At 44.8% G+C, this 24,158-nt stretch overlaps 1 protein-coding gene across 2 annotated transcripts in view; it reads left to right on the forward strand.

The window, feature by feature from the left end:
* The first annotated feature begins 5,764 nt into the window (after positions 1-5,764).
* The window catches only part of SLIT3 (slit guidance ligand 3), a 482,119-nt gene continuing 463,725 nt past the window's right edge, over positions 5,765-24,158 (forward strand). The window contains exons 1-2 of one of the 2 annotated variants that reach the window (XM_085591180.1): positions 5,958-6,095; positions 6,279-6,528. In XM_085591180.1, coding sequence (XP_085447306.1) covers positions 6,344-6,528 — 185 coding nt within the window. In that variant the 5' untranslated portion in view covers positions 5,958-6,095; positions 6,279-6,343. Of the gene's footprint in view, positions 6,529-24,158 lie in introns of both variants that reach the window. The other variant, XM_031506039.3, reaches the window with a different exon arrangement.

Consider the following 24,158-nt stretch of genomic DNA (forward strand, 5'->3'; position numbering starts at 1 on the left):
CAAGGACAACTGCAATTCACTCCCTGAATCTAAGCAAGAGACAAAATAGATGGTTTAGTTTCATTCATGATCTCCTACATAATTACTGTGCATGGGAGTTCTGATTTAAATGGAATAAATCCCATTTAAATTCTTTGTTGCTTAAGGTTGCCACAGTTTTTGTGTCCTGTGTGGTGAATCCTAGAGGGGACAAAGGGGCAGAACCCTTCTGGCATGGAGTCATCTTTGCTCTTCCCACGTCTCCCAGAGGGAGTGGGTTTATGAGTAAAGATGTACAGGTTGCTGATATTTTAACCTGTTTGAAGCTTCTTTCCTTGGCTGGGCTTTGTAATCTCTTTGCTATTTCAGAGGAAGCAGTAACGTTCAGCAGTGCCTTGGATCCGATGACTGCCTTCATTTTATAGTACTTTAAGAGCAGTACGTGCTTATTTCAATAGGCACAATATTTAAAAACGGAGGTGCAGACATTGTTTGCTTAGCGTAAGTCATCCTTAAAGAAAACAGATGTCTGTTTTTTCGGCAAACGCGAAGAACGGCGGCGGGAGGACTCGGGGACAGCGCCGCGGCCGCGAGAGGGCACCGCGACCCCGAGGCAGCCGCGGGCGGCATCCCGGCATCCCGGCATCCCGGCATCCCGGCATCCCGGCATCCCGGCATCCCGGCATCCCGGCATCCCGGCATCCCGGCATCCCGGCATCCCGGCATCCCGGCATCCCGGCATCCCGGCATCCCGGCATCCCGGCATCCCGGCATCCCGGCATCCCGCTCCCATCTCCAGCTCAAATCCACTTCCAGCTCCTCGGCGTGGTCAGGGTGCCCGAGGCTTTGCTTTATGTCCTTTTTAGGCAATGTGCGCGGAGACTTTATTTAACTCGCTGTATGTGAGGCTGCCCCGGTGGTTGCATCACGGGCTTCAAAATTAGGCGGGTTTGAAAAGCACGCATCAGCCTGGCCATGTGAGGAAGCATTAAGTGATGTGTCTGATGTGCTTGAGAGCTCCTCTTTGAGCTGTTCAGAGAGCCTCGTGACTTATGATAAGATTCAAGCCTTGATTCCTTTGAAGTGATCAAAATTAGTCATTTCCTCTCCACCCTCCTGGTTGCTGCTGCTGGTGGCAGTTCTGCTCTGCTGTGCAGGTAGTCCTGCAGCACGGGCTTCTGTGATGCTCTTCAACCAGAGTGCCACGTGCTTGGATTCCTTTAACGGGTCTTAACTTTTTGCCCATAAACTTTGAGATTTCAGGACTTCATCCAGCTGACCAGTTCCCATCAGGCCTCTAGACAACTGACTATTGTGCATGCTAAAAAAACCCAAAAAGGCATTTGGGAGCCATCAGCTGTCCTGCACATGTGCATGCCACATGCACAGCACCAGTGCAGCAAGCGTGTGCCTCTGCACAACTGCCCAGGAAGTCCCCAACAAGGGACAGTGACGTTATGCATGACACACCATGTAATTTATATTGAAATTAACTGTAAACACTTGTGCTTGCGTGTTTCTCAAAGAATGAGTTGGAAGCTCAAAATTGTCCAGATTTCTATTTTGGTGTTTGTTTGGTTTTTTCCCCCTTACCTCTCCCCAGGCAGCTGCTGTGATGGTTCTGTCTGGTTCTGCCCAGCTGCTCACAGAACTCAGCTTTCCTAGGCTGGTATGGGGGGTGCCATTGCCAGGTGGAGGTACTGGTGATGTTGATGGTGGATTCTTGAGAGAAGGCAGCTACAGAAGTACTTAGGTGACAGCACTGCTTGAATATAGATATACTCTGCTTAGTAAATGTCATCCCATGCTAAGGGAAAGAAAGCAAAACTACTTTGTTACTTACTTGAAAACAAATATTTTTGTATTAGTCAGTTTTCAAAGATGTTCTAAATAGTGAACTAATTTACTAAGAGAAGCTATATTTCTTTGTAGTATATGTCTCATTGTAGAAGCAGCAGGCAAGATTTAAATCCATGCTGAGCAGACAGCACACCTTTGATAGTAATCTTGTTTGTAAGGGGTTTTACATATATGGAAATGTTGGTAGTGTCTAATAGTTGAGGAAATAGTACAGACAAAAGCTGTCCAGCTTTAGATGCCGCCTAAAAATAACTTGTCTAAATTTGTATTTATATTGGGAAGAAACATTTTATTTATTCAAATTATCCAATAATTTTGTGCAGTTTTGTGTTATATTTGCTGTGCTGACCTCTGCCAATGCCCTGGAGAGAGAATGAAGAGTGACTCATTTGCCATCCTGTGGCAATTGCTGTGAGCCAGGAGCCATAGTATGTGTGTGAAGGAAAACAAACAGAATTAACACCCTGCTCCACTGTGGTGTGCCTTGAGATTGTGGCCATCTCCCTTTAAGAGCTGTTGTAACTGGAATGCAGAAGAATGTGCCTCTTAGCTTTTATAAAAATTAAGTATGTTTCAAGGATAGACTAGGCTTTTGGATCATCAGTTTTTCTGCCATTTAATCAGGTTCACTTGCCTTTCAGGGAAATTTTATTGTGAGGGATTACCACTGAAGCATGGAATATGTCAACATTTTTGGATGACAGCGTTGAAGAGGTTTTAGGGATATTGTTTTTTAGAATTTGAAATTCATCACAAATAAACAGTTTTAAATAAATCCATCAGGCTACACTGTCTGCATTACCTATAATCTTATTTACTGAGCATCCAACTGCTTCTGTACCCCCATGCTGAGGCGAGGGTTGTGCCTCTCCTTAGGGTCATCTTCAGAGCTGGGAAGATGATTGCTAGTGAACTAGAACAGGAAAAGAGCCTTTCCTTGGAATGATGCTGCCTGGCTGCCAGGGGAAGTCAGGTTCTAACGAAAGTATTTTCACTGTCAGAATGAGCTAAGGGCGTACACGTCTGTGCAGAGGAGACTTGAGAGCTTTGTGAGTACTTTGTCTTCCTAAGCAGTGTAATTTCTGTCTTGCCTGGTCTGAACCAGCTGTTCCTTGTTCAAGAGCTGATCTCTTGTAGGCTCACACTTGATGGAGGGTGCTGGCCTCAAATAGATAGTGCTGAGTGTTGGTGACATGCCTGGAGCTGGCTGTGCCTTGGCCTCTGGAGAGGGAAAAGGAGAGGGACATGCCTCGGGCCCCTGGCTGTTATCACTGCTGCTTTGGGCAGCCTGAGGCTGGACAGGCTCTGGGGCTTTGCCCCTTCCTTCTGCTCACGCTGGTGGTCAATGTCGTTCTCCTCTGCCTTTTGATCCAGGAAAGGAGAGGTCAATTTGGGGAATCCGGCCGGGGTGATGAACGCCTTCCCAAACTTTTGGTTTCTGTGGATTTGGGATGGGTGAGGGGATAGTGTTTTCTGATCTTTCTGAAGCAGCATAAAGCCCAAGTGGTGACAGCTGAGCCCCTCTGAGCATTTTCACCCCTTGTGTCACTTGCCCCTGAGCCTCCAGGGCTGGATGCTGCTGTATAAGGGCCACTGCACTGAGCTTTGGGCTCTCATGTGAGGGGTGTAAATGCAAATATGCAAATAATTCACTTTTATATGAGAAAGACAACTTTCTTGCTTTTTTTTAGACAAAGACCAGGAGAGCTGAAGGTTAACTTGTGGTCTTGATTGTGTTCTTTGACAAATTTGCCTTCACAGGGAGACACTTGAGTGCCAAATCTTTGCTTGTTACAGAAGGCAGTAGACAAGTAGCTGCTTTGTTGGCTGTGAAGGGGGGGACACTTCACTGGTTTGGGCAGAAACAGCTATCCAGGAGGGCAGGAATGCGTCGGGTAATTCCAAACTTCAATAATCAAAACATGAAGAAAACATTGCCAGAAATGAAGAGGTTGTTTAGGATCTGGAAGGCTATATCCATAGCTTGTGGTGAATATCTTACAGTGATTTTCCTGCTAGCCCTTCACTTAATATAGTAAATATTTATAGAAAAAAATTGAGAGCACATTTTGGGCACAACCTGAGAACCCGAGTCCTAATGTAACTTAGCCGTGTCAAATCTTTGGAGTGCTGTGAGGGTTTTGTGGTAATGCTGGCCATGATTCTTGTAGAAAACTTCCTTACCCACAGGATCAGAACCTAGTCTCCATAGTCATGGACCACAAGTTTGTGATGCAGATAATGAACAGATTACTTGTGTTCCCAAGTAAGTTAGTCATAAACCTCTCTTTTGAACTATTTTGAAGTTTGTGAAATAAGAAGCATGGTTTATTGAAACAGGTGGATGTTCATACACCAGCTTTATTTTGTGTCAGGAGGTCACTGTGTGTATGGCGTCCTATGGGGGTGACCCTTCCTGCTAAAGGGCCAAGACTTACCTAAAAAAAATGCCTTGTGGCAGGACTTGCCATTTTCCCAGTGCTCTAGGACTTTTGGGGTGCGCTGCCTTTTTTGGCCCTCTTTAGGTAAAATATTTGAGCCTTAAACCGCACCAAATCAGAACAGGATCACCGTGTGCAGAGACCCTGCTTTCGTCTTAGGCAAATTTTTCCACGTTTCAACTTTTGGTGCTGAACTTCGGCGCTCGAAGCTCAGCAGCGACCGCAGCGGAACCCCGGGACGGGAGGCGCTCGGGCTGGGGCGGGACAGGGACGGTGCCGGTGTCCCGGAGCACAGCCCGGCTGTCCCCGTGTCCCGGCGGTGTGTGTGGGTCACAGCCCGGCTGTCCCCGTGTCCCGGCGGTGTCCCGGAGCACAGCCCGGCTGTCCCCGTGTCCCGGCGGTGTCCCGGAGCACAGCCCGGCTGTCCCCGGCGGTGTCCCGGAGCACAGCCCGGCTGTCCCCGTGTCCCGGCGGTGTCCCGGAGCACAGCCCGGCTGTCCCCGTGTCCCCGGCGGTGTGTGTGGGTCACAGCCCGGCTGTCCCCGGCGGTGTCCGGGGAGCACAGCCCGGCTGTCCCCGTGTCCCGGCGGTGTCCGGGAGCACAGCCCGGCTGTCCCCGTGTCCCCGGCGGTGTCCGGGGAGCATAGCCCGGCTGTCCCCGTGTCCCGGCGGTGTCCGGGAGCACAGCCCGGCTGTCCCCGTGTCCCGGTGGTGTGTGTGGGTCACAGCCCGGCTGTCCCCGTGTCCCCGGCGGTGTCCGGGGAGCACAGCCCGGCTGTCCCCGTGTCCCGACGGTGTCCCGGAGCACAGCCCGGCTGTCCCCGTGTCCCGGCACTATCCGGGGAGCATAGCCCGGCTGTCCCCGTGTCCCGGCACTATCCGGGGAGCACAGCCCGGCTGTCCCCGTGTCCCGGCGGTGTCCCGGAGCACAGCCCGGCTGTCCCCGTGTCCCGGCACTATCCGGGGAGCACAGCCCGGCTGTCCCCGTGTCCCGGCGGTGTCCCGGAGCACAGCCCGGCTGTCCCCGTGTCCCCGGCCGAGCAGCCGCCGCCAGGGGGTACTCGGGGAGAGCGAACGCGGGCAACAAAAGGCGGCGCAGCCTCCCCGGCCGCAGAGGCAGCGCGGAGCCGCTGCGCGCCCGTTCCCGGGCTCCAGCCCGCACATTCCTTCCCGAAACCCGAACCGGGGCTGGGGCAGGGGGCTCGCCCCCGCTCCGGGAGCCGTGTCCCCTCGCCGCGGGGCCGGGCGGGGAAAGCAGGGGCTGGGAGGCGCCGCCGAGTCTCCTCCGCGCTGTCCCCGGGCCGGCCCCGCTCCGCGCTGTCCCCGTCCCTATTCCTGTTCCTTCTCCCGTCCCCGTCCCGGTCCCCGCGGGTCCCGAACCCGCGGCGGGCCGGGCGGGCGGGCGGTGACGTCAGGCGCGGCGGCCAATGGCGCGGCGGGGGGGGCGCGCCCGCTCCATCCCCGCTCCGCGCTCGGCGGCGGCGGCAGCGCTGCTCCGGCACGGCTCGGCACGGCTCGGCTCCGCGCAGCCCGGCTCGGCTCCGCACAGCCCCGCGCACCCGCCTCAGGCACCCTTCGGCCCCGCACTGCCCGCGCCGGGGCGGGCCCGCGGCGGAGGGGTCGCTGCGAAGCCCCGGCCGTCCCCTCCGCGGGTTACCTGCCCGGCCCAGGTGGGGCGGTGCAGAGCGGAGGAGGCTGTTTTGGAGGTTGCCGCCGCTCCTGATGGATGTTTTGTGTGTGTTTGCCTCTGCTCCCGGGTTCTCTTTCATCTGAGGACGCATCTGGCTCGAGCTCTGTTAAACTATCTGCCTTCTGGTACCGTTCGTAGATAACAGAAAGAAACCTGAGCCCGAAAGGCAATTCCCCACCTTCTTCCACCTAACGTGACCTTCTCGGGCGCCTTTGAAGCTTTGCTGGTGCTCCGGCGATGATGGCAGTGGTGGGTTCCCTTGGGCTGTACTAAGAGCCTCTTGTTTTTTTTTCCCTTTTTTCTTAGAGGCATTTCATCTTTAAGGGCCGGCTGCTAGCGCTCACTTTTATACCCACCGAAGCGATCGAGAACCATGTTGTCTGGTGGGAGAAATGCGTTTCTGTGCCTTGGAACCATCCTGAGCTTTTGGAGCTCCGTGAGTTGGATGCCTGTTGGAGGATGCCCGCATAAGTGTACGTGTATTGCTTCCAACGTGGATTGTCATGGACTGGGACTGAAAACTGTGCCGAGGGATATTCCCAGGAACGCGGAGAGACTGTAAGTACAAACCGTTAAGGGCTTCTCGAGCACTTGTAGGAACACCTGGGACGAGTTTCCCAACACCTGCCTGTCAGTGCAGAGCGCTTGGTAACAGGAGTTTCAGCCGTCCAGCACGGATTAATGTTTTCAGGAGGGAAGGGGAGGAGCTTTTCGGGGGTTCCAGCGCTCCTGCCGCCGTGTCTTTGTACAAACGATCGGTTTCAGAGTTTCACGGTAACTTTCAGCTGCCTCCCGATCGGGTTTTGCAGCGACTTGCTTGAAAAGGAGTTCGGAGCTGTACCTGGAGTGCTCCCGGCTGTAATCACTGTCAGTGCAAACACCAATTTAATATGCAATTAGAAACCTGGATGTTTTCACCTGGCGGCTGGTAGCAGTTTCTCCTTACTTTCTCAGCATGGTGATTTCATCACCGTGGAAAACCGACTGCTTCCATAAACTAATTCAAATGGAGAATTCACATTAAACAGCCTCTAATTTCTGTTTTAAACTGCTGCGGGGAAGCTGGGTATTCAATTTTTAATCTGCCTCAGGGTTTATGATAGCAACGTAACGCTGTGGGGAGCACGGAGAATAATGAATGTGTTCATAGCAAATCTCCCTGCATTGTAAGTTCTCGGGAGTTTTTGAGCTGACTGTTTTTACTTGCTCAGTGAGTTCCTAGGGAGAGAGCTGAAAGTAAAGTTGAGTTTTCTGATAGAGTTCTGGCACTCGCCCGGTGCAGGGGACGGCGTCTCTGACGTGCCTTAATGCATAGCAGATGGCACAGCTCAGAGAATGCCCCGGGCGAGATAGGGACACGTCCAGGGGGGGATGTTAGAGGGACACGTCCAGGGGGGGATGTTAGAGGGACACGTCCAGGGGGGATGTTAGAGGGACACGTCCAGGGGGGATGTTAGAGGGACAAATCCGGAGGGGATGATGGAGGGACACATCCATGGGGGAATGTTACAGGGACACATCCATGGGGGGATGTTACAGGGACACGTCCAGGGGGATGATGGAGGGACACGTCCAGGGGGGGATGATGGAGGGACACGTCCAGGGGGGGGATGATGGAGGGACACGTCCAGGGGGGGATGATGGAGGGACACGTCCAGGGGGGGGATGATGGAGGGACACGTCCAGGGGGGGATGATGGAGGGACACGTCCAGGGGGGATGTTAGAGGGACACATCCAGGGGGGGATGTTGGAGGGACACGTCCAGGGGGGATGTTAGAGGGACACGTCCAGGGGGGATGTTAGAGGGACAAGTCCGGGGGGGGATGATGGAGGGACACATCCATGGGGGAATGTTACAGGGACACATCCATGGGGGAATGTTACAGGGACACATCCATGGGGGAATGTTACAGGGACACGTCCAGGGGGGGATGTTGGAGGGACACGTCCAGGGGGGATGTTGGAGGGACACGTCCAGGGGGGGATGATGGAGGGACACGTCCAGGGGGGGATGATGGAGGGACACGTCCAGGGGGGGATGATGGAGGGACACGTCCAGGGGGGGATGTTGGAGGGACACGTCCAGGGGGATGTTGCACAGAGCCCCGGCCGGCTCCGCGCGGCGCTCCGGGGTGACCCCAGGAGAGCGCACTCAGCTGTGCCTCTGGTGCGTTAGCCCCTGACTTAAAATGTTTTTGAAATTTTGTAAGCAAATGCTGTAGATTGTATGGCCTGACTTCCTGTTTTATTTCCTTCTGGGTCATAGACTTAGGGAAACTTCAAATTCTCAGGCAGTTTTTCCTCCGAGGAAGAAAGCTGGATGAGGTTACTAAGCAAACAAAGTTTGTGTGCAAAGAGCGCTCCTAAAGGCTAAGTCCTGTCCCAGAATGAAATTTTATAGAATGCTTGGCTGTTTCTAAATGCATTTTATAGCACTGAGAGCTCTTAAATGATAGCAATATGCAGCTTTCTCACTACACTATTCTACAACCTTTAATGTTTTGTGGCCATATCAGCTCTCCTTTTAACCTCAGCTGTGTGAGCAATAGCTTTCAGATGTCAGTGCTATAGAAACCTTAATTTCTGTGCCTGAAACCGTGCACTCTAAAATTGGTGGGTAGCAACCTGACATTGAGGGCCAAAAAAACCCCAAATCTGGAACAAGAGACCCCACAACAACCCAGTACCAGGGGAGCATGCCAAGTGTGTGTGATAACATGGGTGGTTTGTGTGCTTCACTGGTGAGGCGTGTGAATGGTTTAAAGAGTTAAAAGCTAGAATTAGGTTTTTAAATTGCAGATTAAAATGATTCACAAGCACAAGGTTAGTTGGCCACCTGAGAACCATTTCATAAACGGTAATTTGTTGTAGCTGGAGTTTTAGGAGGGCTGAATTAACGTTGTTACTGGGTTTCATTTGCAAGAAGAAACATCACAGAGATGTGAACTTTCTTTGCCTGTTTCAGGAAGCTGAGCCAGAAGAAGGCTCTTGGCCTTGGCAGGTTAAGTGTTAAAAAGAATGAAGGAGAGCATAATCACTGTCTTGGTCTTGTTCTTGTTGGTGTTATTTACAGATTTAAATTTTAGATTAATGGCTTCGAAAAGAACAATAGTAGTGATTTCACAATATTCAGTTTGAACATTTAACCTCAGAGATACCACCACTGATAAATGTGAAATGTAGCAGTGTTGGAGGGTTTGTTTGGGGCTTTTTTACATATATAAATAGTGTATTGTTGGATCATTCAGTGGCTGAAACCTTGTGGAAATAGGATACAGAAGGTCATGTGGTAACGCTTTAATCTGTCTTTTAAATACTGTTTTCAGTTTTCATTTCTGTCAGTCCCTTGTGAGCAGCCTTTCACTGTTTTTCTGGTGTTTACCAGCATCTTTATTACAACTGTTTTAAAGCTTGTATCACTTTCTTCAAATCTAGATTTCTACTAATTGTACCAACTTGGGTTTTCTGATGTAAGTAGAGGGAAAAAGACTCCATTCCTCTCGAGTCTAAATTCTGCTCATACATGAAACATCAGTCAGCCACAGGATATATCAGAGTATCTCATTTTTCCCTGTGCTCCACAGCAACCTGCAACTATTTATGACATAACAGTGGGTTGATGAGTAATCTTCTTACTAGTATGTTTAGCATGCAAGTAAAACCAAATCGATCATATCTGGAATCACAAAAATATTTTTAATCTTGGAGAAATGTTTATATGTTGGGAAAATAATTTTAACAAGTTTCTTGATGGCCACACACGAAGTGCCTTTTAAACTATTATTCTCTGGAAAAGTATTTATTTCTCTCTGCTTTCTCCTGAGCTAAAAATTCCACATACCTGTTCAAGTCGGAAACTTTTTGCTTTAATTAGTGAAAGATCTAATGGCACCACTTAAAATATTTTGCCACCAACTCTTTTAGAATTATGTTTGGACAAATGTTACAGATTGTTTGGGCTAATGGAGCCAAGTTAAATATTATTCAAATTTGCGTTAATATGAAACCCAGGAAAACTGAAAATATAACATTAAGGAAACAATGGGAAATATCTTTAGGGGGAAAAGAATTTCTTATTGGGAAGGTCTATTAAATGAACTAGCTTTGATTACTGATTCTTCAGGAGAAATTAGATGCATGCTTGATTTCTTTTTTTTTTTTTCCTGAACACTTTGAAGGTCTGTAGGTTTGTACCTGTGATTTCTACCTTGAAGGAAATCTACAGATTATCCCATGATCACAGAAACAGAGTTATAAAACAATCCCACACTTCTAGTTTTAGTTTTTACATAGACTAATCTTTAATAGGAACTTTGCAAATATAGCAAGTAGCGTTAGGTTCGTGTTGCAGTTTTTCCCTTGTTATTTCATTCTATGATAGTCTTCTAATTATGTGGTTGAGATGGAAGCTTTGGTTCACCTCTCATGAAGAGCTAGAAAGAGGTGAAAACTGTCCTGCTGCACAATGAAATTACTCATTCTGGAGAAAATAAGTAGTGAAGCAAATCCTGGTCACTTCCAGAAGCAACTTCCAGTGATGCTTGTTCTGGAGAATGAATGCTCAGGATAACCATGATATTCCATATTTACAACATTTCTTCTTATTGCAGAATGTGATGCTCCACAGGTGTCCTTGAACAGGATGGCAGAGCTGCCCTTGTGGTTTTTGTTAGTATTTACTGATCACTTCTGGACTTGTGAGCAGCTTAGCACCTTACCAAAAAGAGAAATTGATAGAATTTTTGTGTTTTGGAGAAAATCTGGTAATTTATTAGATAACTTCTGGACTGGGCACAGTGATTCTTACATTTCAGTTGGGCTACTGATAAGACATTCTGACCTAATAAAGGAAGAAAATTTAAGGATATGTAAGCACATCCACAAGAATCCCAAATAGCTTACAAATATTTTACCTTTCTAAAATGTTCCTTAGGATTGCTCCATCAAACTCCCATAATCAGACTTTCTTAGCTGTGCTTCAGTTCTTGGATGTGATTATTTATAAAATTTCCTTCAATGGATATGTTTTCTATATATGTAGGCTATCCTACATGTGGTTCTTTATAACATTTAGTAATGCTGATAGCCACGTTTAGTTGGAGATGATGCATAAATGCAGTGAACAGATCAAAGCCACCTGCCTGCCAGTTGAGTTCTTCAGCTCTGAAAGGAGCCAGTGATGCTGAGAAGCTGCTCAGAAGTCTTCTGGGTCAGTGTCTGCCTCCTGTTTGGGTGTGAAGCATGACCCTTTGTGATTTTCCTCCCATTGATGCCTGGTTATCTCCCTGTCTGTTAGCAGCACGTTACATATGTATAAAAGCTTCTTTGGAGAATTTAAGCATGTTTGAGTTCTTGATGAGTTTGTTTGGTGGCTTAGGCTCTTGTTTAATTGATAGCTCTCCTGTGTTAGTCATTGCTTTGTTTTGCCTTTAATTTGGAGGATTCTTTACCTTGCTAAATTGATAAAGCTTGCAGGACCAATCTGTTCTGTGCTTTGTCTGAGCAGCTAAATTGAGTGTGTCCACATTTAGGTGCAATTTAGAAGCTTAGTCATCTGCTTACTCCTGAGTTTTCATGTGGTCTGGGGTTTCTGTTACACAAATATATTATTATGGTGGTTTTGGCCTAGGTGCATGGAGCTGCTGAAGTTGCACTGGCTTGTAATAAGTTTTCAACTTCCTCAATTCTGTCTCCAAATTAAATCTAAGCTCCTGTCTTGAATGCTTCCATATTCCTGCAGAAGGTGATGTTAAACACATGCAAATATAATTATGTGACTCTTACACTGACATTCTGCTTTTCTAGACTTCTTCCCACTAGGGATTACCACTCATTTGTTTGTAGTAATTGTCTCCAAAACCTTGCATGGAGCATTTCTCAGATTTTTTTTTTCCCCTAGGTCATGTGTCAGTAAGTGGATATACGTGGCTTTGGCTTGGAAATCTTGCTCTTGGAGGGACTGATCCTGGGAAAACTCAGCTGAGTTCTCTGATTTTATGGGGAAAATTCCCTTTCCTAATGTAACTCTGACTAGTAGTGCTTGAATGGATGTTGGCACAAACCTGGGTAGGGTCATTCTGGTGCTATTAAATTTGTGATGTGGTTTTGAAGTGATGGGAGCAGGAAGGAGGATGGAATTAGCTGTTGTAAATTGGTAGCTGCAGAAGCAAGTAGTGGCCATTGTCATGTTGCCTGTATTTATTTGCACAAATTTGGATTAGATTTTGAGATGAAAGAGACCAGGCTACTTCCTGCAGAACTTTTTAATGAGCTTCTCTGAGACTATTTACTTTTATTCATATTCTTACTTTTGCAGCTGAGTATTGATTCATGCAAAGGAAATTAGGCCAAAGGAAAGTTGCCCCTCTAAAGAGCAGCTGTTGTCTTTTGGGAAGTCCTAAAATGCAGATGGTGAATATTGTTTTTATATCGCTGGAATTTGTGCACTGTATGGGTTTGGGGAAACATGTAGCCAATAATACATGTATAACTTACCTGTAGGGATGTGAGGCCAGTAAAAAAAGTAAATCCTCATACTCTTTTATTGGCACTATAGTTATATAAAACTCCTTGTGTTTTACACGGTCATTTGACCTTTGTAGTGGGAACTACCTGTCATCTTTTGGAATGTCACTGCCAGGGTACAAACGTTTCCAGCTGTGTTTAAAACAAGAGTAGCTTGTCCTGCATGGACATTGGCTTCTGATATTTGTTGTCTGTGTTTTAAAGAGTATTTAGGCTATTCCTCAATATCCACAGAACAGAGAAAAATGATTTTTTTACAGAAATCTCACAAGGTGTTTGGGGGTAATGATAATAGGGGAAAAGGACTTGGCTCTAATAAGGGTATTCCGTGAGTAATTTCAGTGGCTGCATGTAAAGAAGTGAGTTTGTTTACTGCAGAGACCAGTCAGAAGGTTTAAATCTGGACGTGTTCTCTCTCAGGAACTAACAGCCCAAATGACTTGAAGCTTAATTTTCCCAAAACCCTTGTTAAAGTTTTTTGTTGCTTGATTTCCCACAGTGTGGATCACCTGTGGGAATCCACTCACACATTTGTGGTCCCACAGCTCTCTGAAGGGGCTTCTCTTTTCCTCTTGGGCTTATTTTCCATCCTGCAGGGCAAAACAGGGATACTTGTCCTCCTCAGGGAGGAGGAGGAGGCACAGCAAATTTCTAACTTCAGGTGAGGAAGGAAGATAAGTTTGGGGAGCAAAGCCAAAGTGAACCTCAAAGGGCAAAGCTTTTTCAAGAAGAATGATGTTGGCAACACGATGGAGAATGGCTGACTGTAGGGGACGGGGGGCAGAGGTTCCTTCAGGGGATTGTGGTGTTCAGAGGTCAGTTTTATTCCCTGTCCTCTTGTGAGGTCTGAGGGACAGGCTGGTGGAAATGTGCCTCCTGTCCTTTGTGGGTTCTCTTTATTTATTTTCTACCTCTGTCGAGGTTGGGATTGAAGGCACTTAAGACAGAGTTTCATGTTTGGACTCAGGTGTTGATTATTTCTTATCAGAGAAACAGCTTCACAGCCATGAGTTCTAAAGTCTTTCATTAGCAAGGCACAAAATGGTTAAGTCTCTCTTTTTACAAGGTCTTTTAAGACTAAACTATCTGATTAAGAAAGGACACCTAGATTATTTTCCCTTTTAACCTTTTAACTGATCCTCTGAAGCCTTCAATGTGGACTTTTCTGTCCAATTACAAATCATCACCCAAACCCATGCAGAAGGAAGAAGAAGGCAAAGAACAGTCTCCACCCTAAAACCTCCATCATGCTTCTTATGTATTACTATATTCTAAAACCATAAACTCTAAGTTTTCCACTCTGTGATATTACACACTTCTAACCAACTACACACCCATAATCCCAGTGCTATTAATCAATTTTAAATGTCTTCTCCTCAGCCTCAGGTTAAATGCAGTGTTTACTTGTGGGTCTGTGCCTTTCAGCACAGAAAGTTTAAAATTCTCAGCATCCAGGATTCCAGCAGTCCTTGGCTCCTTTCTGCTGCTGAGGTCACTGGAAGCTTCCAGAAGTTCTCATTGATTGAAGTGCTTTAGCATAACACAATATGGATTTTGATCTGGGACTGCTGGGGTGACTCCCATCCCTCTTATGCTCACCAGTTTGCCAATGTAAAGCAAAATGAATTCTGCTTTTTTGTTTGTTGTGTAAGTCATATTCAGGATAAGAAAAGGCTGGCTTCCAGTCATATTTGGGTAGCAATATGGCCCAGGCTCTGTTTTCAGTATTTTTCAAGTCTTTTCTCCAGAGATCTGTAATGCTTTATTTCCAAGTCTGTTTTCAGTGTTTTCTAGACAGACATATCATCATTTAAAATCTTGAATGGATCTTGTTAATGGCAAGAACTGCTTCTTCCCCATTAGCAAATGGCCTTGTAAGCAACTGACAGTTTGTCTAATGGTATTAAATACATCAAAGATAAGGGAGCAGGTCTGTGCTCTGTACTCAGTAAATGCGAGATTGAGTTGAAGGCCATCTCCACAGAAAAGAGAATTTAAGAGGCAGATTCTTACCTCTGCCAGTTATTTTCAGCCTTTTTTTATTTTTTCCTCTCTAAATGAATCTGTTCTGTCAGTTGTCTCTGTCAGAATAAATTTTTGTATTTTGCTTTTACACCATTTGTTGGATGGCTGCAATATATGATTTTAATCTTATGATTGATAGATTTCTGGAGCTTCTAATTAGATTTTTACCTTTCTATTTGCGATCGACTTCTTTTTCTAAGACCCTAATTTTGTCTCAGGTAGAAATGAGACTGTAGCTGTTGCTTCAAAACTGCTTTGCTGTCACTGGTGAAGGGAGAATTTACAGTAAACAAGAGTATAGTTAAATTGAGGCAGAAAACTCAGTTTTAAACCTGGTCTGGTCTTGACTTTCCATTGATCAGTCTTCAAAATCTATCTGGAATTTGCTTCTAAATTGAATATAAAATTGATGTGACCTAGCAGTTCATTTTTACCTGTGCCTGCCTTTATTCCTGCTTCAGCTGCCTGGAGAGGGATCAGCTTGGTGGAATTAGTGCTAGGGTACTGATGAGAACTCTCAAACACCTGTAAATGCTTTTGGAGTGCAGGATTTTGGGACACATTGTCCCTGTTGGTGCCTCACTGGCTGCCCCATGCACCCACAGTCAGTGTGGTTTGGGGCAGCAGTGTTGTATTTGGGAATTAATGTTGTATTTGGGAATTAATAGGAATTATTGTTGTATTTGGGAGTTAATAGGAATTAATGTTGTATTTGGGAATTAATTGGAATTATTGTTGTATTTGGGAATTAATTGCCCCTCTTCTGTGGTGTGGGGACACAGTGGTGACATTGTGCTGTGTCTGCATCCCAGCAGTCACACACAGCACAGGACACAGGAGCTGCCTGCAGTTCAGGATGTTTTCTCTGCTCCTTTGCTTCTACAGAGACAGATTGGTAATTCTGTTTCAGCCAGGACTCTAATAAAGGGGAGGGCAGACTGCTCTGGAGGTCAGTGATTTTGGGAGATCAGTAACCCATTTTTAGCAGCCTGTCAGTGTGCTTGTAGAAAATATGGGGAGGATGGTGCTGAACTCCATTTCTGATGGATTTATTATCTTTTTTCCTTCCATTCTGATGTTGTTTCTTCAGAGGAACAGTCCTTGTTAAAAAAAAAAAAAAACAAAACCAGCAGTTTGTTTTACAAAACTTAAAATTGACTGTAATTTTAATTATATCAGTTAAGAAAACAGAGTGCAAGTTAGGCTGTGTTGGATTGAGGAACGTGCCTCCCATACTCACCTGTTCTGTTTCATCTGCTTGTCTTCATCCCTTTGCTCTTTTTTCTTTGCAGAAAATCCCTTGGGAAATCTTTGTTTGCACAGTGCTCAATATGAAGGAATCTTGAGCTATTGTAAGGGTGCTTCTAGGGATGGTAACAGAAATTGTAATAAATTTCATATTAGTGGAGCTGAGGTTCTGATCTCCAAAATCACTGCACAATCAAATGCAGCTTTTAATGTCTGTTGCCAAACTCTGTTTCAAGAGCTGGATTCTGTCAAGGTTGGCTATGTCACTGTAGGGGGACAGAGTAGAGGGGAAGAGTGTGGAAATCAACTTTTTTGTGAAATGTGTCAAAAGGGAAGTGTTTAACTATTTGGAAGATAACATTCTGATAGCAGAAGCAAGGTGCATGCTAGATAGTTAGGGGACTATTCCAGAGTCTTTGGTCTTTTTTTTCCATTGGTCTTTTTCCTTTTCTCCTGTGACAGGTAAGAATGTGATAATTAACTGGTGCAGAATACAAATGTTAGTAGACTGTGAACTATTACTGGTGTACCCAATAAATAATCCTGAAAGTTTCAAATGATACCATGAGCTGTGAGCCTTCCTCACTTTCTCAGGTCAGAGTAAAACCAAATATTTAAAGGCAGTTTAACAAAACTGTCCTACTGAACTGTCATCTCTGACATTTTCTCTGGGTGTGCACTGGGCAATATTGAGCACTTCTTCAAATATTTTAGCAGCTTTTTAAGTTGAAGTAGTACTTGGCTGTCTGCCTGCCTAAGAGGGTTTTGGGTGTTAGCATTAAATGCAGTGTCATATGTTACAAGATACCAACCTAATGAAAAAATTTGACTTTACTTGGCAGAGTTTTTTCCACAATTTGTCCCAAAATAGAAAATATTAAAATCCTTAACTTCAGTTTTCCTTTGAAGATTACAAAAGGCTTGTCCAAAAATGCAAGAGTCTTCCTTGGAATTTTATAATGTGTTCCTTGGGATGTGCTGTCTTATCCAAGGTGAATGAACAAATAAATCCTGCGTTGTTATACATTCCCTATGTAAGAATATAATCTAACTTTGCATTAATGATTTTTCTGCTTTCCCAATAAGGAAACAGCACACAGCAGTCTGCCCATTCTCTCTGGTTTAGGGTAGAGTGTGTAGCATGAAAAGTTCACAGAACAGATGTGATCACAGGACATCCAGCCCATTAAACTAATCCTGCATATGTATGTACTGCTTGTCTACAGCTATGGGGACAGCACTGTTTAATTAAAGCAGTTGTGTTGTTTAAATATGACTCTTGAGAAATTTCAGCAGGGGGAAGATGAGTCCAGAAAGCAGTTTGTGTCTTGTGCCTTCCTGTTTGTCCTGAAGCACGTTTTGCCTGGACTTTAGTGGGAACTTTACTTATGGATTTTCTCCAACTTTGTCTTTTGTCTGTGTGATGGTTTTGTTTAGACTGGGGAGGCATTATATGAGGAACTTTCTTTTTGAAATGCTGATTTTGGCAAAACCTGGACGAAACATCTTTCTTTGGGGAGGGCAGCAGTGGTTACAGCATCACTGAGCAATGTGGGAGCCTCTGGGTCACAAGCTTGTGTGAAATTGTTGTGGAGTGTGAGAGGAGGCCCTGGCAGTCTCATCCTCCTGAAGTGGTAGAGCTGGTTAGAGCTGGGGTTTGGAGAATACAGCTGGGCACAAAGGAGAGCTCCTTGTGAGGCAATGGCACAGGGAAGCAACTGTGCATTTCTGAAATGCCTAGAGAAATGCAGCACGGAGGTTTGCTAGAGACCAGAAAAAAGAGGTGAAAAAAAAAAAATTATGGAAGGGAAATTCTTCAGCAAAGAGAACTTGTTTTCCAGAAGTGGAAATAGATACTGAGAAATAAGGCCCTAAGGGAAAGGCTGGTTCTTCAGAGAGATGAAAACACACATCTGGATATAAGTTTCTCAGATAAGAATGTGAAAGTGTAGGAAACAGCCCAATGATCCTTTGGAGCTTTGAGTTTTAATAGATAACATGTGAAAAGGCAGCAGAAGATAAGGAGCGATCAGAAGTGTCTTATGGATTTAGTGGGGTTTGGTTTTGGTTTTATGTTCATTTTTTCCCATTTTGGAAAGTTTTTTAGCTAATTGCTTATGAAGTTTTTTAGAAGATGAAAATGGATTGTTCCCAGTTAATCCCAGTTAATGTTAATTTCATTTTATAGAACAGATAATTTACAAGCTGGTTCTTCCATAGCCCTCATGTATGCAGCAGGGTTAGTACAAAGTGGTTTTATAAGCATGAGGAGTTTCAGTAACTTGAAACATCAGAATTCTGTGCAAAGGCTTTAGGAAAACTTGAGTTTTGTGCTCATTTAGCAAACACTGTGAAATCAATTCAGCTTTACTGCAGCAAGTAAAAATCCAAAAGTGGGGTGAGGATGGGGGACAAGGAAGGTGGGAGTCTACTCAAGAGTGAAGAAAATCGCTTGTAAATTGGTTGCAACATCTGGTTGCTAACATCAAGTCAATACAACCCTTCCTTCAAAATTCATTTTACATATTAAAACTGTCCTACGCATTTTATTGCAACATTTTGGCTTCCTCTGCTCCTCAGTGGCCTCTGTAGACATGTTACACTCAGTGTGGTGATGCTAGGAATGAATAGACTTGGTGAAACTGGATGCTTTTTACATTAAAAAACCAAAGCCCTGAACAGCAACAAAAAGAAAAACCCCAAACATAAACAGAGATCTCTCTTACCTTTCCAGGAAAAGATCTGGGAAGGGTTTCTAGTCTGTGCATGTCTGAAAGTGAGCAGGGTGATGAAATCAAGGCTTGATTTTCATGCCAGGCTTCACCAAAATAATTTGTTTGTTCGTGGAATGTCTTTCCAAGTTATCACGAATTTACAGCAGTGAGGAGCAGGTGTGAAATATTGCAAGTCTGAAATATCAGTTTGTCTGCATTAGTGAAGAGCACCCAAACACTGTGATCTATTCAGTCACACACTGAAGTACAAAATCAAAGCAATGCGTGTTTTGCTGAAGTTTGCAGCAATGCTTTTTGTCCAGATGAGTCCTGAAGTGTCAAACACTGGAGCACAGGTACATCTCTGTTGATATCCTGGTGGTGTTGTCCCTGTGGCAGGTGAGTGAAAATATGACCCAGAGAAAGCCTGATGTGGTGTGATTTGTGCCTTTGTGGCAGTCTGAGCTTTGGGCTGCTCTGAGCACCTGCAATCCGTGTAACCTGCTGGTCCTGCTGGACATGAACGAAGAGCTCCAGTTGGAGGAGTTAAGCAGGAATGGCTAAACAAGATTAAGGATTGAAGAGAAGTAAGAGTGACCTTTTGTATGTGCAATTGTTAACCCTGGGGTTCATTTGTTAGTATGAATTAAAATGATGCTTGAGCTAACCTGACACAGAACTGTACTTGCTCCTCTTTATGATGTGCATATCCTACCTTCTTCATATTAAACCAAGTTTCTGTAGCAGCTGTGTTTTAGAATCTATTATTATTATTTTTTATGCTTCATATTTAAAGTTTTCTGCCATTCCCTGAACTCACCCTGAAACAAAAGGCAACAAATACTTGTTTTACCCTTTGCCTTTGCAGAAAATGTAGAACCATGGAATCACTAAGGTTGGAAGGGACTTCATGATGTCTCCTGGTTCAGCCTGTCCTCAAAGCAGAACATGGAATTCAGACAAAAAAAGTCTGTTTGGGTCTTGAAAACCAGAAATTTCCCCATGTATTATTTTCAGTGACTTTTCCAGTGCCAAACTAAGGCTGCTGCTGAGCAGCCTGCACTTTGCATTTTGTGCTTTTAGGCTTTTCAAGGCAGAGGTGATCCTTGCCTGTGTTGGAGGTGTCAGGGTGAGTTTGGGCTGTGTCAGCCTGATGTCTGCACCAGCAGCTGTGTCCTGCCTTCCTGCAGGCTTGTTCAGGTCAGGGATGTTTGAGTTGATCCTCTGCCACTCCTGCCTGTTCCTCTCCTCTTGAGCACAGGAACATGGGAGGCTGTGCTGGTGAAGGCTCTGAGCACCTCAGTCTGTCTCTCAGCCATCACATCTTGTTTATTGTTATATTATTTCAGTTGAGGTGCAAGGGCATGGGTTGGACTCGATCATCTTGAAGGTCTCTTCCAACTCAGTCATTCTGTGAATTATGTTATAGCTGATGCACTGCCAGGAGCTTTTCTTGGTGACCCTTGCCAGCTGGAGCTCCAGATGAGCTTTGGCTTTGCTCAGACCATCACTTGAGGTTTGGGTGGTGTTCCTGCACCCCTGGGTGCTGTTTGTGCTCTCCCTCCTGTGCTCAGCTCCGTCACCATGTGTCTCTTTAGCCCAGCTGGGCACTGGCACAAGAGGAAGTGCCAGCACAGCCTCCACCCCTCTCATTCTTCCTGCAGTGTCTCTGCTTTCACCAGGGCACAGGTGACACTGCCAGAGCAGATCTGGAACACATCAAGAGCAAGTTCAGGACTCTGGGGACAGAGGTGAAGGACACAGGAGTGTAAAATGTACTGTTAAACATTATGCTGTCAGCATAACCATTCCTTTTTGTGGATAATAAAACCTGTGCACTCTAATAATTAGACAGGAATTCCTGCAGGCTGAGACAAACATGTATTTCCTTGGAAGAAGCAAAATATTTGAATTACTCAATCCATTATGCTGCTTTCTGTGGGCCTTGGTGTGACTTCCACTGCAGCCTGCTGTAGGGAATTCAGCCTGGAATTCAACTGCACAAGTTGCAAAAAGTGAAGGGGTTTTTCTCCTGGATATTTCTTAACATCTGTAATTTGCCAAATATTTTTTTTTCTTATTTTTATAAGGATGAGGGCAGAAGTGTGTTGTCTGCAAGCAGTTCCAGATCATTTGGACACTTAATGTGTGTTATTAACCCAGCACCACTGTAATGGGCTTAAGAGTGGACAGCTTATTCACAAAATTAGGGCACTTAACCTCGAAGGTCCGTTTTTCTCATTGTTCAGACAGAAAGAAAACAGTCTGACTCATACCTGAAAGCTTTCTCTAATCAGAGCAGAGGATCTAACCTTTTTTGAATTAAAAGCTGTCGTGTAGGTGTGTTACAAAACTATGATGGACTGCAGCATGGGATTTGCACACTCCAACTATTGTGTGGCTGTTTAATTGCTATTTAAATTTTCCTGAGGACTGAAACTAGCCAGGGTCACACACGTGGTATCCAGCAACTACAGCAAAAATTCAGAAATGTTGAATAGTGATTTGGTTGTTACTCTTGTATAAGATGTGCACAGTGCTGGATCCCAATGTTTCTGTGTGGGTCTGTGCAGTTCTTGTTGCTGAAACGATGCAGAATATTTGGCCAGCACTGGTGCTTGTAGCAGGGCTTGTTTTTTCTCTCTTAATGTTTCTCCACCTGTGGCTTGTTCTTGCTGCAGATCAGGGAAGGGGATCTGCAGTCTCCAAGCTGCTGCTTATAGTTTGCAGTAGGATCTCCCCTTAACCTTTCTTTAATTTAAGTTCAACAAACCCAGGTGTTTCAGCCTCTGTTCAAATGTCATCAGAGAGCTTCCTGAGAGTCTCTTTCCTGTCCTGAGAGCCCACACTGACCCAGGGTTGCAGATGGGCTGTCAAAAACCCACAGGACAAGGCAGCAGTGAATTCTTCCAAATTCTGAACCACCTCTGTCTGTGGTTCAGGTGGCTTTTGCTGCTCCAAGGACCTCTGCTGGAGTTTTGGGGCACAGTGGGACTCCAGGAGAATTTGCTTCAAAGCATCTTCCTGCTGGTGCAGTACCCCACCTGTGGTTGTTGCATGGGTTTATTTCCTCTCAGAGGGAGGGCTTTGAATATTTTTCTTCTATTGAACTAAATGATGTGAAAGGTTCAGAGAGTGCCAGTCTTTCTACAGATCAATAGAAATAAAAATAAATTCTCATGCTCCTTTGTGAAGTCAGCTGATAAGAAGAAAGAAATAACTTAAATCTTAGAGAGATGAAATGTACTATTTTTTAAAAATTGGAATTACCTCAGCTGAATTTGATTTTGAAGTTTTTGTCTTTCCTAAGAAGTGATGTTCATACTTGCCCATGTGATTTGGAAACTAGTGGAATTTGTGTGTTTCATAAAACCCAGTCGCAAGAATTCATTTCCTGCATTGCAAAACTTGAGATGAAAATATGTTCAATCTGAAGATATGCAGATTGTGCTGCCAGAGGGCTTCAGGATAGCGTTATAATTGAGTAGTTTATCACAGTAACTTTGAAGTTCTTGGATTGAAGGCAAAAGAGAGAATTGCCAAGTGCTTTCTGTTGGGAATTATGGTCATTTAAGGTTAAGAGGCTGGTGGCAGTTCATACCCATTAAAGAAAATTAGCTGCACAGCAGAAATCCTGGAAAATGGTTAAAACAATAAAACAGACACTGGGTGTGTGAAGACTGGAAAGGGCAGCCAGAATCTGCTGTGTGGGTACATTCACACATGGGAGTGCATTTTTGTCTCTTTCCTGGTCCTGGTTTTAGCGTGTTCCCAAACCAAGAACTAAAGCACTCCTGAAGAAGAGGGGAGGCTTTACTGAGCAGCTTTTTACCTCCAGCCCTGCAGATAGCTTCCCTAAAAATCAAGAAGGTTTTCCTCGTGGCTTTATGTTTCTGGAGTGCAAGAGATAGCCAGGTCAAAGGTGAAAAAATGCATTGCTGTGGAAAATGCAGGTTTGTTCCAGCTCAGGTGCTTTGTGTTAGCTGGGGTGGAGAATGGGGATGGGGAAAACAAAGCACAGAAAAACTTCCAGGGGATGACTCAGCTGCCACTCAGGATGCTTTGGGCTGACAAAGTCCTTTAGCAGTACAGTGGCACAGAAAAGGCCTTATTTCTCAGGAGTGAGGGCTGCTTTAGTTACATGGAGGAATTGGGCTAATGAAAAACACCAGTGACTCCTTAGAGCCAGGAATCTGGATTAATTCATTATCACTTGGATTTTAGCTCCCATGTTTTCAGTGTTGACTTGCCATTTAAAATAAACCCTTTGGAATGTGGTACAGATTAATCATAGCAAAGGATGTGTGCTGTCACTTGAAAACAGGTGCTCTTAAATTTCTTAGAAAATTATTTTTCTTCTGTTCTTCATGAACATTTGGAAGTCCCATGAATCATGTCCCAGGTGAGGTTTGTTTTGATGGGAATTCTAGATGGTGTGTTGGATCCTGACCTGTTTTTAGAGGGAACAAGAGAGGCTCTTATTAGTTTCTAAGCTTTGTTCTGTGACACACAAATTTTATGCATTCCTTCTTGAAAAATACAAAAAATGAGGTGAAGAGAAATTCATCTTCCCTGTGGATTATGGGGTGCTGGTTGAATCAAGATTCCTTTCAGAGTGTTGGGTTCTGGGCTGATTTGTTTGTCCCTGCTGTGACACAAATGCGTGCAGCTTTGAACTGGTGTGTGGTAACCACTTTGAAAATGTAACAGGAACAGAAACTCAACTTTGTGTTTGAGGTTCTGTGACTAGAAATGAATATTTACCTTACTTAGGAAGCAGCTGGACAGGAAAGAATCCTAGTGCTGTTTAACTTGGGTAAGAGCTGTTTTTTGAAGTGTATGGCAGTTCATTTTTCCTTAAATACAGTTTCCCTACTGCTCTTATTGAATTCTTTATTCATGTAAATGAAGAAATATCTGAGGACTGCAATTAAGTCTGGTGTTCCTTTTCCTTAGATGGCAGGTTGGTTTTGTTTTCCATGGATTTTCATTTTGTGTAATGTTGTCCTAGGTTAAAGACAAATAATATTAATTAGACAAGAAATATTTTTCAGAATACTGCTCATCTAGGACTTGTGTTTGTCACTGAAATGCAAAATCAGCTACTGCCATGAAATTATTGGGCATCAAGGATCTTCAGGTTGGTGGTAAGAATGTCACTGTTTGCCAGATGGGCACCTGAGAGTTCTCTGAAACAGAGCAAATTTGTTGTTCTTGAGCACTTATTGATAATAAGTGGCTTTAACCAAATGCAACAACTGTGTTCCTTCTAAAAGGGAACTAAATTTCGGCAATTTCTTTTTTGACCAAAAGGTAACAGAATTAGGCCTGAAGTCTGGTATTTTTTCAGATCAGAAAAAAAAAAAATTGAGTTTTGTTTAAAGCACAAAATAGAACCTTGTCTTAAAGCAAACACAGCATTTGCAGTAAGAACATCAGAATGAGTGTGTTTTGTGTGCCCATGAACTTGTGCCCGTGTGTCAGAGCTGCAAAACCAAACCATGGCAGAGCTGGAGAGAGAACTGGTTTGTGCTTTAGTGAGACTCTTCAATTTGGCTTCTCAATTTGCCTGGAGAAGCACAACTGGGCAACCAGAGCTCTGAAATGAGCAGCTGATTAAAGGACCACAAACCCAGAGTCTTGAAGATGCTGAGGAGTTAAGTTAGGGATTGACT

The sequence above is a fragment of the Lonchura striata genome, chromosome 13 (assembly GCF_050655825.1).
Source record: "Lonchura striata isolate lonStrDom1 chromosome 13, ASM5065582v1, whole genome shotgun sequence".
NCBI classification, from domain to species: domain Eukaryota; kingdom Metazoa; phylum Chordata; class Aves; order Passeriformes; family Estrildidae; genus Lonchura; species Lonchura striata.